Raw genomic sequence first — 14,844 nt, forward strand, 5'->3', positions numbered from 1 at the left:
AGCATGTTTAACACTCTACCTCGCTAGAATGTACAAATCACTATTTGTATAAATAAAAAATGACCACAGGCAAAACAACATTTATACAGGAATAAACACTGCATGTTTATTAGATCGACTTATTCAAAAATGCAAATTATTTGTTAACAGAACACTGTTAACATGCCTTAATAGCAATCAAAAACTTAAAACCCCTTGATCACCTGACCGTGAGTTAAACCGCTTTTAATACTGTAATGTTCTCCAGAGTAACTCTCGTATACAATGTTTACGGTTTAATGTCTTTTAAATGGCGTTTATGCTATTGAAATCAAATTAATAACATCAATATATCAACCAGTTTCAGAAGCGTTCCTACTCACGTTTAAAGGTCGATCATCTGTTAATACGTTTTCTGAATAATGCATACATATGTAACTAATTTGACCACATGTCATTTAATATATATATATATATATATATATATATATATATATATATATATATATATATATATATATATATATATGTCTCTGTCATCGTTATAATACATACTATACACAAAATAAAATGCTCTCTTATCAAATCACAATAATGATTAAAACGTGTCACAATTAACCATTATTTAAAAAGTAATATTTTATACATTTCTCGGGTCTTATTTATCAACATATTAATCACAATATTAAAAATAAAACTCGGGTTCCGTGTTTTTAAAACAAAATCAATCTTCCTAATTAAAATAGGCAAATAATGAAAGTTTTCGGCACAAATAAAAATAAAATGAACATGATTTTTTTACTTCTACTTTTAAATTTTCATTGATGGATTCAAGAACAAACGTATATACAAGCAATTCATAAAACAAAAATGCAACTGAAATATATGTGTTTTTCTACACACTTGAAACAAAACAATATATGTGCAGCGTAAATGTTTTCGTCTTATTTTCACAAATGAAACCACAAAATCACAATACAATCATTTGCGTCATAAAATATAGTTGCACATGTTATATTCACTTTTACAAACAGAATATGAGAAAATTCCAAACCAATAATCAATTTATACAGAAACACAATATAGGTTATTATTTTTATTAACATAAATGTCGCCTAATACCTGGTCACGTTTGTCCAGACGTAACACAATTTCAAACAAGGCTGTGCAAAATACATTTGCACGTCGATATAGATTATTATACCATGCACTCTTGTGAACTGAATTGTGAGAATAATCAGAATAAAATATACGCTCATCATTGTTTGTGTTTACAGATAATTAGAACATACTAGTGTCACCTGATTTAAACGATAAAAACGAATAACGTAATGCCTTTATAAATGTTATGCACTGTCAATATCTTGGACAGCACAATAATGATAAATACTTGCTTACAGAGAATCACAGAATCCAATATTATCTAAAAAATCTCTATGCATTATCAATATTTACACAAAGTTATGTCTCGACATGTATGTCTAAGTGATACATGGTTTAGTGCCTGATTGCCCCCTTCTTCCGTTTGAAGGTATTATATATTTCTTCCCAGGCCGCCGCACTGTGCTTGTATAGTATATCAGAAGGTGCGCCTTCTAATAGCACTGACTCTAGATCCGTCGTTTCCAATTCCTCGATATATGCCACCAAGCCATCGAAAAGCCTGAAAAAAAGCCAAACAATACATGCCATTCACGTATGTAGCAGAAACATGTTAAGGTTTTCTTAAACATGAGTCATTTTGTGTGTAAGTTTGTGAGAGGCTGTCCATTGACAGCAAATGACCAAATGCATATGACTGAAGCAGCATGACTTTATTTTAAGAGGACTTAAACTGATTTTATTTATTTATTCTGCATAGTTTTATAATTTAGTGTTTATATAAATGGTCAAGTCATATATGTTTGTAGTACATGAATCAAAACATGGAACAATACAAACGTTATACAGTTGGCATTGCTGCCAGTTGTTCAAACGAACGGAAAACGTGAGGACTATATAACCCACGGCTAGTAGAGAATAATGTTTCGATATATCGTTAATGTGAAACTGTTTTTATTCGATTGAGTACAATACTGATACGACCTTACCCAAAGTTGTCGGTTTGCACATAATCTTTGCTATCCGCTTTTTCTTTTACAGCGACCTTCAGAAGCAGAAATTCGTGAAGAACCTCCATGATATTGAAAAGACTTTCACAGCTAAATGATTCAAGGTATTTCGTGAAGGCAACCCGTGAATCCGCTGGTATTTTCTCGAAATGTTGAGTTCTCAGTGTATTGAACGCATCCTGTATGCAAGTAAACCATTGCTTCAAATTGACACTACATTGAGGACTATTGATGAAAATCAGAAAACGAAGCTATTTATATCGTGCATGTCAATTATTGTGAAACATAATTAACTATTAATGTGCAGAAACTACTCAAGTGCAGCAACTAACCGGTGCATTAATTTTTTTTTTGCAGATAATATGCTTTCATCATAAGTCGCTTTTTAAATATCCCTTACCCTTTATTTGCAAGATACAAATATAATTGTCAATGATAGGAACACAATTATTCTTCGTCGTGTGCCTAAGACAGTAAAATGTTTTTTAAAACCTTAAACAATATAAAGTGGTTAATAAAAGGTATTTAAGCAAGAGCAACACAGAGGCATTATGTATTCACCAAAGCAATTGTGCATGTTATATTAATGGTCAGTTCCTTTTTACTGTGTGTCACTTAAAAAATTTCTAAGCAATTAAAAACACCTTCTCACTCAACATGATACATAATATTTCAGACCTCGGCTTCACATTCTACGGCTTTCAATAATTGATATATAATTCAACTGCCGACGAGTGTACATAAACTACTTATATCTGTATCAGTTACATTTCTGTCGTTATTCATTTACAGTGTTGGTAACTGTTCATAATTAGTGATAACATTTAAGAGATTATCAAACCCTGAATAATTCGTTTAAATTAAATACTGTACCTGTCAATAATACATGATAAAGCAAACTATACGATGTATTCGGTATAATTAGTCTTATCCTTCTGTTCAACTTACACCTTGAAGATAATCAACCAGTAGTTTGGATCGTTGGAAATTGAGCAGCAACCACAATGCCTTGGTGTGTTTCAGCTGACAAAACTGATGTATCTAAGTTAATAAACGTTAAAAGCTTAAATTTCGTGTATGTTATTGCAAGATTGGTTATGTTAATGAAGAAGATGATCAAAGTACTCTAATGTATTGTCACATCATATTAAGACGCATGCAAAAATATGCCGCTCACGTTAAGGTCAAAGTGGACACTTAGATTGTGTGCATATTCCCTAAATTGATATAGCGAATTTATATGATTGTGTCCAACTTATAACTGTATCGTGCATTCCGGGACTTAATTATAAAATAAATTATCACAAAATGTATATCATGTTAAGATTATGCGGCAACTACCATATCATTCGCGTAAAGGTCAAGTCACATCAAACACAAACAGTTTAAACATATTATTCACATGGATATAGTGTTCACAAGTCCACATTCGTATCTGGCTTAAAGCGTTTCGTGCATAATAGGATTTCAATATAAATTGTCACAAATGATCATCAAAATAGACCGACGAGTTGCGTACACTATCATATCGCTTTCTTTAAGGTCAAGGTCTCAATATAAACATGAAGTTTCAACAAATTTGCGTCCGGCCCATACTGTGTCGTGTATTACGGGATTTCGATGTTAATATTCATAACCGATTACCATATCAAGAGAATGCATCGTATATAAATCTCATGTCTCTTGCTTAAACGTCAAAGCCACAGTGGAAACTTCGATTGTGTGCATATTTCTATAATGGTAGTTCTTGTTTCTATCGGCCCATAACTGACTGTGCATGATCCGATTGCGAAATAAATTCGAACACTTTATCAACATATTATGGCAACGCATCATGTTCTTCAACCATGTCGTTGGCTTAAAGAACCTGGACCGAGCTGAGATTTTAGAAGTTGGTATATATTCTATGTATATAGTTGAAATATATCTTTAACTACATATAAGTGTCCGGGCGATAACGTATCGCTTGCTGTAAATTATAGGTAACAGTGAAACTTGACGTATTGCGCATATTTATATATGGTTATAGCGAAAGAAGAGGTTCTTATTTGGCCCGTCACTGTATTGTACATGGTGGGAGTACATAAAACATTGGCATGAATTATATATGTAATAAAACGATGCGATGTTTTGCCTGTTGCCACCGTGCTGCACACTTAAAGGTCAACAGAGATGATAAACTATGAACGTTTTAAAAATATAACATAAATGCCGATATTTAAAACAACAAGCAATACAATATAAATAATATACAACTGATATTTGTGAAGTTTGTGTAAATGTTATATAGACCTGTTAAGTTTTGTAATTATAGCTCTGTATAGAACACGAGACAAGTTCAAATTGTGTTGCCATACAATCTCAAAGATTACTTATACCTTCTGTCCATGTATTGGGTTATCCATTTTAATGGTTGTTGTCATAAATCCCGTCAGAGACGTAATCGGTTCACCTCCAATCGTTTTAAGGTAGCTTATTGCAATATCTAAATTGCCAATCGATGTACAAACATCGGTCACGTCCGAAAATTCCTCCAATATTTTATTACGAACATTAAAATTCAGTGGTTCCTGAAACGGAGATATAACTCTACAATAAGTTATTTCTATTGTAAGAATTGTTTTCTTGACACCTGGAAACCCTATTTACTGCGTTTTATATTTAATAGCCCCCCTTATGTTTCAGAAGTAAGAAACAATCCATTTCGGGTAGTTCCTGACTTATACTCTAAGTTGGGATTTATCAGAATCATATTCTTTTCATCTATGTCATACATAGTGTGTGCCGTTTACAGGTAAAATATTAAATAAATGCATGCGTATTGTTTGAAACAATTTTTATATGCTTGCTAATGCTTATAAACAGCATATTGTCCTTATTTACATGTTTCATTTTGGTTTGTCCATATAACTATATAACTATAACTATCACAATATAATATAGCATAACTATATAATTGTGTCTAGTACACTTACTGAAAAGAGGTTCGAAGTAGTCGAATGCATGATCAATGGATGTATCAGTACATTAAATAGAGAGCTGTGTTTTTGTTCAAGAAATTATGCTTTTTTAATTTGGTTAGAATTATGAATTGCACTAACTGAAATAATTTGCAAACAATGAAGTATGGAAATACAATAATCGTGATAAACTAAAAAAACGAAATTTATATCGAAAACCATTGCATAGAAATTGTGGGCCCATTCACTGACACATTTCAATTGAACATTATATTTAATAATTTCATTAAAAATAATAAAAAAAGCGGTAATGGTTAGCTTTTATTTGCACAGCGTTTTGTTTACACTTGGACACTTTTCTCCTTGACTGCATTGTTTTAATTTAAAAAATATTGATTACAAGACTATATGTCGCCCTTTGTGAAAATAAAAAAAAAAATACTGCACATCCACATCGTTAGCCAAATATTGCAGTGTACAAAAAGAAACGAATTACAATTCTTATCATGCAAGTATTGTAAAGCTTTATTACATGGAACCGCCTTACAAATGCAAAGACTCTAATTAAAGGGAAACAAACAAACAGTTTGTCGCTGAAGGCCCATATCGGCGGCCTTTTGCAATGAATTTGGCAGTGCATATTGCGATGGCATACTTGTGGAATCTTGTGATCAAGCTTCATCATAACCGCACTATTAGACATCTCTGTTCTGTAGACCATACGCTCAATCTAAAATGAAGTACAATATACAATTATGTATGCACGAGAGCTAATTGTCGGGGTGAGCGATGTTTACGTATGGTCCCAGTTGTGCGAGAGTTGGGGAGAGAGAGACGGGTCAAGGAGGCTATTTATATCCGTGCAATAAGACCGGCTCTAAACAAGGACGGGGGCCGCTACCAACTCTCGCACACCTGGGACCATGCGTTAACATCGCTCACCCCGACAATTAGCGGTGTTAACGTTTCCCAACAGTAGACATTCGTTCTGCTGATAAAGTTCGTAGTACACGGACAAAAGCTTCAGGTATAGCTTTCAATAACTAGTGTGTGTAATTTGACAGTTTAAAACTTTATTATATTATCATGGAAACCACACAGTCAAATTTTCATCGAAGAAATTGAATTTAGTAAAGTATTCTAGGTGTCTTTGTCAATCATGTTTCAACGAGACCATACATGACGCTTTCGCTACCTGTACATACTCATTTGATATACACGAATGTACACTGACAAGCGCTCCGAAGCCGAAACATATGTAAATGCTCATTATAAAGTTGCTTATGCCGATTGGATAGAACTAATATATATATATTAAACAATCACTCTTAAATTTGGGCAAAAATTTACATTAAGATATTTACATATCGTATAGTTACATATGTAAATGCTCATTATAAAGTTGCTTATGCCGATGGGATAGAACTAATATATATATATTAAAACAATCACTCTCGTTTACAATGTTTACGGTTTAATGTCTTTTAAATGGCGTTTATGCTACTGAAATCAAATTAATAACATCAATATATCAACCAGTTTCAGAAGCGTTCCTACTCACGTTTAAAGGTCGATCAACTGTTAATACGTTTTCTGAATAATGCATACATATGTAACTAATTTGATCACATGTCATTTAATATATATATATATATATATATATATATATATATATATATATATATATATATATATATATGTCTCTGTCATCGTTATAATACATTTTAAAATAATAAATTTTGGCGGCAATACTCGAGCAATCCAAAATGAGATATTACCCTGACCCCAAATTAACAATTACAATCGGAATACAGTCCGCAAAACATCGTGTTTGTGTAAATAACACTATGCTATGATAGCAATAAGACAGTTTGTGTGTAGAAAAGAATAATAACACATTGAATGTAGTTAATAAATACTAATACAGAAATGGTTTGTGCTTTTAAACGTTGCAGTTTTGTTAATGTTTGTTAAGCGATATTATATACTTTTGAGGATGTTTGGGGTCTTGTGTTTTATATTAACATTTGAATCGAAGTAAGAAATTCATGATACGAAATGTAATGAACGAAATAAAACTAACAAGTATTTTAAACAGTGAGACAAAAAAAGGCCTCAAGTTGATTAAGTTTCTCAGATAAACTATGATTGAAGCTATGATTTCGCTAATCTAAATACAAAGGCATTAAATTATGTCAAATGTTTTTTTTTTCTAAAATACCTGCAAGTATTTATGGATTTCGATCTTGGATTTGGAGTTGAGAAGTCTATCCATGAGCTGTCGCTCCATTCTATCAAAGTCGTATTCTATTTTGGTTTGGTCTCCCACTTCGAAGGAGTAACGGCAATTGGCCAGAACCAGTGGCATGATATCATTAGCATGATCATAGCTGATTAGATGTGTTGATGTCACGTCCATCGGTGCTACCGTGGGGTGTTTGATATCTGTTCTGTACAAGCATTTAAGTTTTGCATATAACTTTAGACCTAATAACCGTCCATTTAGATCTTCACATACGTAAAACCAGCGTCATACAATCGGAAGCAACATTTTAAGAAATTGTTCAAAACATTACGTTAAGGAACCACAAATTCTCGTAAATTTTGCAAACTTGCTTATAAATAAAGCCATGCAATAAAATGATATAACGATTGTAGAATCAGTCTTTGAAAGTTTCGATGTAAAATCACACAAAAAGAAAAGGCCTCTAAATCAAAAATGCTGCTATAATAAAAAAAATAATGACAATTCAGGAAACATGTATTGCGCGAACACATTCTCTCAGGTAGAAAACATGTGATACATGTTATTTTAAGTTTTCCGATTTGATAATACATTTACAATCTGCAATTGCTGTATCATCATATATTGAACATCGACCTTGACTTTGCGTTAATGTCACAAGTAATTTATAAAGACTTTTCTACTACGGACACAGATTTTACATAGACATACTCTCTCTACAGGTTGCTGGTATTAATACATTATGAATGTGGAGAAGACATGCGCATGCACGAATAAACACGGTGCCGCCAATATGATGTTAAATTAAGAAGGAAACATTTGAGTTCGTCAAAAATAACTATCAAGAGAAAATGAGCCTTGTTTATACATCGCACAATTCTGGGCAGGTCATTGATGCAATGATTATTCACATAATAATCCCTTGTTTGTGAAAATTATGAACGTACATTGCTGCCATGCGAATGTAATCATCAAGAAGTGCGTTCTGCTTTCGGAAAAGAAAGTCAAGCATCGCAAAACAGCACAGTCCCGGGCCATCCGTTGATGGAAGAAACGTAGCCAATTGTGTTTTGTCATCTATGCTTCGATCGCATAGTTCTTGTTGACAATTGGTGATACCAAATTCCGTTCGACAACCTAAAATGATAAAACCCATATTGAACAAAATTTATGTGGTTTTTCGATCCATAGAAAAGTGTTTGAATATGATTAAATCCAGTCTCAACGTGATTAAGTATTGCCAAATAAGAATTACCATGCACACGTAGACAAGTTCTTGTCATTTCCCATGCTTTTGCAAAATCATCAAGCCAGCTATGCATCGGTTGTGTAGAAAAGTCTGTGAATGTAAAAATATGCTATAATAAAGAAATTTAAAGTTATATTTTGCATTCACTTATATAAAGGCAAATAGTGGTTTAATGCAGAATTGTGCTATGACAATAGATTCATGAAAATATACACACCTTTTTTTATTGTCCCTACATTCATCTTTAAAGCTTCCGCTTTGTCAATTTTTTTCAAATATCGATTTAAAAGTGCGCGAACAAGATTTACAATGTTGGGAACATAACGAAGAGCTTGTAAATGTTCATCCTGAAATATAAAGAGTTCGTGCAAAGTTTTTTACATAGAAATATTGTGTTAAAGTAGAATATGAATAAACTGTTTCAATAAGGTCATATTTCAATTAAATATATTAAGAGACGTTTATTTCATGTTCATATACCTCTTTCATGAAGAGCTGAAGAACCGGGTATAGTTTCACGTTTTTGTTTTTACAAACCGAATCAAGCTTCTGACGCATATCTTCGATTGTAATCGGTTTCCGATACATCCACATCCTGGAATCCTCGAGTACATTATCAGGTTTCTCTATATTTTCGGATCCTTCTCTTTCGTATATTCGACTTATCAGTGGATCACCTTTTAATTATAAGACCAGACACAATATCATTTGCAATTAGAAATATTCCCATGTGTGTATAATAGAGACGAAATACACAACAAAATGACGAGACATGTTCTACTAGCCTGATAAATCGCCTAAACAAACAAACAAACAACAACACATTTTTACATCTTTTGGAGTTGTAAATTATTAAAAAAATGGAATTTATTTCACGAACAAAGCAAACATAACTTTGTCAAAAATGTATACACCTTATTTGATATCAATGTATTATATCGTTGTGTTTTAATTATAAAGATTTGTTCCTTTGATTTTTTGGAGTACCGGTATTAAGATTGGAATATACATTAAAGCTATATGGTCGGGCATTGTATTCCCCTGACGCAATGCGTGAGGAGAATAAACATACGTCTATAAACATGTTCGTACTTTTAATCAAATGTTTGAGCTTCCGCGTTCTTGTCTTCCCTTTTTTTTCCATATATGTACTTAACAATTTTCATGGATCTTTCCCAAAACTGTAAAAGTCACTTAGACAATTTGCAGAAGTTAAGATAAATGTCAGAATTGTAGGTCAAAAGTTCATTTACGTGTATGCCCAATATATTCATATGTAACACATGACGGATTTACATGTTTACTTGTAATATACAAAATGACAAGGCTATTGAGACGAAGGGAAGGAAGAAGGCATGAGTATATTTTATCCGGTCCAGGTCAAGTTCATAATTAAAAGTAAATATTTTAAACCTTCATGTTTGTGTCCGATCCATATCTCCTATGACGGATTTCTATGTAACATTCCTAAAATGTTTCAATGATTGGGACGATGTGCAGAAGCAATAAATCGGTCATACCAGTTTGATATCAAGATTATAATTCAAGGTAAAAAGTTCAATCTACATACAGAAGAAATATCAGTCGTTCTGATTAAGGTCAATAACACACTCTAAGGTCAATAGTTATGACATTTTCCGTATCTACTTCACATATTCTATAAAAAGTTAAGGATTTTCATAAAGTTTATGTTATTGAGAAACTATTTTAAAGGCAAAAGTAAATAATCTTTACTGAGAGTCAAGCTCACGACTTCAAGGTTGGAGGATATCGGTTGGCCTCTTAGACGGCTTTGTACACCTTGCGATACAAATTCTTACTGAGATGCATCGCGGTGATCTGGATACTTTTATTAACAAGTACTTCATTTTATCGTGCCTCACAAATTCAATTATATAATCCCTTGTATTTCTTTATTTGCGTACACTGCTTTGAAGTTAGTGTTTAGTTGCCAGTAATATTTTTTGTAAACCCACTTTTCTTTCAACAATCCTTTTTAAAGACTAATTTCTCTCCCGATATTTATAATAACATGGTGAGTCGATTTAGAGATACGTTGTATTAACTGGTTGACATTGACATGTGGTTTGACGATACAAGTCTACTCTGGTTCGTTAATATACCCATTCTAAAGACTGAACAGAGAATCGTATGCTATATTAAATAGTATACCTTGACTGAGGTCCTGGACCAAAGTTTGATTCAGATTGGTTAAAATATCCAAATTCTGAAAATATTATAATTGTATAATATATTAAATTTAATCATACCACTTCATTGATTTCTGGCTGCTATAACGCTGCCCTTTATATGTATATATATATATTGTTATATCAGTCAATGTTTGTTGGTAAGTTATATTACTTAGAATCAACAATAAAGTCATCATTTTGGTAAAATTCAATAAGATTAAACATAAACAATTTGATACCGTGATGTTATATAAATATATACAGCAACAAAAATAGCAATATTATTTTTACAAATATTAAGAGCAAGAGCTTATGACGTCATAATTAACACGACAAGCGCCACATATCGTATACATTCCCATTAAAATGCAGCGTCTTAAGAATCATATTTTATTACTGCTTTGATATAATTTAATATTGTTTAATATTATATCATGTTGTATTTTAGCTTAATACGACATAGTAAAAGACACTTTTGAAATTACCGATAAAACATCATGTAGAACATGAGCTGAAAAGTCTTTCTCCCAATCGTTACGCTGTATCTTTGTTTCCAGCTCGAAACCAGTCGAAGTGAAGTCTGTTAAACATGCAGTTTTACTTGAAAAAGGACTTCGTTATCCAAAAAAATATATTTATACGTTTATTGTTATTATATTGACGAATCAAATATAAAATATGCATGCAACAATTGCACGTTTTACAAACCTTTTTTTCTCAGTATTTGATCGACAATATAATGCATAAGTAAAAACACATCATCAGTTCTGCAAGCAAGCAGTTGTTCTAAATCGTGGATATTTTTAGTAATGTGTTCTAAAAGGAAAGTTGAAACATCATTATCTTGAAGACCGGGTCGTATACTATGTTGAACCTGTAAATGAAAAACTAAATGTATATTTTCAACATAATACAGCCTTTAAATATATCAACCGTTTGTCATTTTCATTACATAAATGCATACATACGATTAACCATTATATTCTTACCATTTCTACTGGACCCAAATACATCGCCATGTGCACTAACAGTCTGATAACACTGCAATCAGTAGCATTTAAATTTCTCGTGGAATGACTTGCTTTTTGCTGCTGCGCTTTTCCGAGGGTGTGACCTAATTCGCTGCAACATGCAATAGATATTTTAGAATAGTTCAATAGACTTTTGACCTCTGGAGAAAAATAGTTACTAATAAACTTCATATCTTCCCGTGAATACAGAATACGATTATATCTAAAGTATTTTCGAGAAATGGTAGCATTTAGAGTAATTGTATCATTAACTGCTATTTTAATCAGTCGTATCTGATAAAATAGTTATTATAATATGTTTCGTTATAATATTTCATGTTCCCTTCGAGAGATTTCAGTTTTGTTTGACTGGCAGACAGACGGACGACACAAGGAGGAAGAAATTGACAATCAAACACAAATGTAGCTTATATTGTTATACCGGATTTCATTTTAATATTTTTTAGTCATTATACTATCGCGATTTGTTATATTTTTGTAACAGTAATCTGACATTTGAGGTCGTGCAACATATAATAGTATAGTATATGCAGAAGGATGGAATGACGGATAAACAGACAATATCATCGTGCGAATAAACAATGCAGTCTATAAAACAACACTGCCACCAGCCTTGTCCGTGATCATTTTAACCACCAAATGTTATATGAATCTTGACATGACTTGACTGCCTCATGCGTTCTAAATTACACCTCAGAAATCTAAACATGTGAGGCAAGGTATATTGAATTGCGTTCAAAAGCACAGTAATGATCGATATTGTATCTTTAGGATAATCCTAACCGTGAGCTGTTGTGAGAGTCACTTTCGCGATTCCTGCCTTTTACATTTGACGTGTTATAAAACATCCTTCAAAGTGTAAAGGAGATAGACAAACAAACACGCTAAAGACTGACTGATAAAAGACAAACGGAATTTAAATATCTCGTGGTGGATTATTATAAATAGTTTGTACATTATAATTACATATTCATACACAGTATTTTTAAAAGCGGATCATTTGAATGTTTTGTCTGCCCATGCCATATAAATGCTGACGCAGTTAATTAGTTGAAAACAAAATAACACAACCCAACCTTGTATCAAGTGTATTATCTCCACTACTCTCATGATAATATCCGCCTATTGTTTCACCACAATCTGCGCATGTGCTCACTGTCCAAGGACGACCGCACTGTAAAAATGAAATTTGGATATACTTATAAAATACGCATGCTTGTAATATCAATAGTTTAAAACAAGACACATTGAAGATATACATACTAGTAGATTTGAAAAAATCGTATTCTAACTTGAGTCACTTTAACTGAATATTGTATATTACTTACCTCTCCGATTAAGTAGGGATGGCCGTTGGGGCATACTGAAACACATGTATATAGCGGTTATTTTGTGGCTTTAACTTAATTTTTATTAAATTGTACTTATATTGATTTTTCAATAAAAAACAGATTGTTCATTTCTAAGTCGTAACGAGAAAAAAGCCTGCGTTCGAGGCATTCGGGTGATATGACACAGAAATGTAACAGTCAAAAGAACTTTTCGAATTTTTAACCAAATGATAATATTTCCATGAAATCAATTGTTTGAGCGAAAAAATTTGAATATATATGTCACACTGATAGGAATGAGGCATATACAATTTCATAAAAACAATCTGATTATAAGTGTCCGAGATCAAACGCGAAAAGATATATTATTAAAATGGAAATAACTGCCAGTAGATATATACCGAGTGGAACGACTTCGCAATATGCGCATCTTAAATCTTGATTGAAAATGCATATATATTATAACGTTTCATCCAATTCGGAACATATGTCAACAATCCATTAGAAAATCACAGAAAGTATTCAAATTGAAATAACTCTCTGAAAAATCATTGAATCGTAAAAACAAAACAATGTGTACATGTCCATCGAATTGAATGCTGCATATGACGTTTCACCAAGTTTAAATAAACTCTGTCTGAGGTCTGATCAGAAGGACGGACGTAATGAAGGACGGGCGGACGGACACCTAATAGGACGTAAACGATCATCGGGTACGTTAAATTCCATCAGAATTAATAATTTGGACTATCGGAAAAAGTGGCGACTAGATGTTTTCGTTATAAATTAAATTGGCGTTTAAAGTAATACTGATGTGTCACTTAAGCACGAAATATAACAAGATAATTAATATTATAGCAATATTGCAATTTTTGTCTAAACAAATATATAATCCTATTCTCATTTTTTCATATTTTGATTTTTTGTCCAATAAGCAATGATTTGGTAAACAATATGCTATTGTGAGAAAACTATAAACAAAAGGTTAGGGTCATCAACATATTAGCGTTTTAAAAGAAGGTTAATGCAAAGGCTTAAACATACAGTACGATATTTAACAGCTATAAATACATGTAATACGTGTTTTAGAATGTGCTTCGGTAGTTGACATTTGGTTATTCATTACACATTGTGACTTTGGTTTCTTTTCAATCGATCGAAAAGGGTCATTTTAAATTAGAGTTGTAACAGTGTACAAACAATTATCGGGTAATCATATTTTTAAGTACTCCAAATGTGCGTTTCTCACGTTTTTGTATTTGGTATTACAAAAAGTGGCGCATTTTGCCCTCTACATGATACAAATCGTTCGATACTTGACGATCATTTAATACTTATGTCTGCATTATTTGTTTAAATGCCAATCAACACTGTTATATTGAAAGCAAAGACATAACATCTTGTGCTTTTTTTAAATGTGATACTACACGCCCGTTGACCGGCTTACGGTAAACTCGTTCCTCTGATGTTGCCGCATTCAATATATCATTATTTTCACGATCTTCCATTGTAGGCAAGAACATCTCCTGAAAACAATAATACGTCAAAAAAATACATTTTTAAGATCGTTTATAAATGGCATGCATTAATATTCGTCCATCGATCAACTTTTTGTAATTAAAAATGTTTATAAATAGAACTTTTATTCCAGGTAATAACGCTACACACTGGCATAACGAGCAACGTATCGCGATTTTGTTGTAAAACAATACTTGAAACTCAATCTGCTAGGGACTTCGTTTGAAA

The 14,844-nt window shown here is 32.4% G+C and overlaps 1 protein-coding gene across 1 annotated transcript in view; it reads right to left on the bottom strand.

Annotated features, from left to right (window-relative positions):
• Window positions 1-518: 518 nt before the first annotated feature.
• The window catches only part of LOC127835226 (E3 ubiquitin-protein ligase rnf213-alpha-like), a 102,724-nt gene continuing 88,398 nt past the window's right edge, over window positions 519-14,844 (bottom strand). Inside the window, exons 56-72 of the mRNA XM_052361549.1 lie at window positions 14,546-14,624; window positions 13,096-13,130; window positions 12,844-12,941; window positions 11,726-11,858; window positions 11,445-11,610; window positions 11,222-11,316; window positions 10,717-10,771; window positions 9,025-9,221; window positions 8,762-8,891; window positions 8,551-8,634; window positions 8,243-8,432; window positions 7,272-7,500; window positions 5,706-5,780; window positions 4,469-4,660; window positions 3,039-3,131; window positions 2,070-2,269; window positions 519-1,642 (exon numbers count right to left, since the gene is read on the bottom strand). Coding sequence (XP_052217509.1) covers window positions 1,477-1,642; window positions 2,070-2,269; window positions 3,039-3,131; window positions 4,469-4,660; window positions 5,706-5,780; window positions 7,272-7,500; window positions 8,243-8,432; window positions 8,551-8,634; window positions 8,762-8,891; window positions 9,025-9,221; window positions 10,717-10,771; window positions 11,222-11,316; window positions 11,445-11,610; window positions 11,726-11,858; window positions 12,844-12,941; window positions 13,096-13,130; window positions 14,546-14,624 — 2,217 coding nt within the window. The 3' untranslated portion in view covers window positions 519-1,476. The remainder of the gene's footprint in view (window positions 1,643-2,069; window positions 2,270-3,038; window positions 3,132-4,468; window positions 4,661-5,705; window positions 5,781-7,271; window positions 7,501-8,242; window positions 8,433-8,550; window positions 8,635-8,761; window positions 8,892-9,024; window positions 9,222-10,716; window positions 10,772-11,221; window positions 11,317-11,444; window positions 11,611-11,725; window positions 11,859-12,843; window positions 12,942-13,095; window positions 13,131-14,545; window positions 14,625-14,844) is intronic.

This window comes from Dreissena polymorpha, chromosome 6, assembly GCF_020536995.1.
Source record: "Dreissena polymorpha isolate Duluth1 chromosome 6, UMN_Dpol_1.0, whole genome shotgun sequence".
Taxonomy (NCBI): Eukaryota; Metazoa; Mollusca; class Bivalvia; order Myida; family Dreissenidae; genus Dreissena; species Dreissena polymorpha.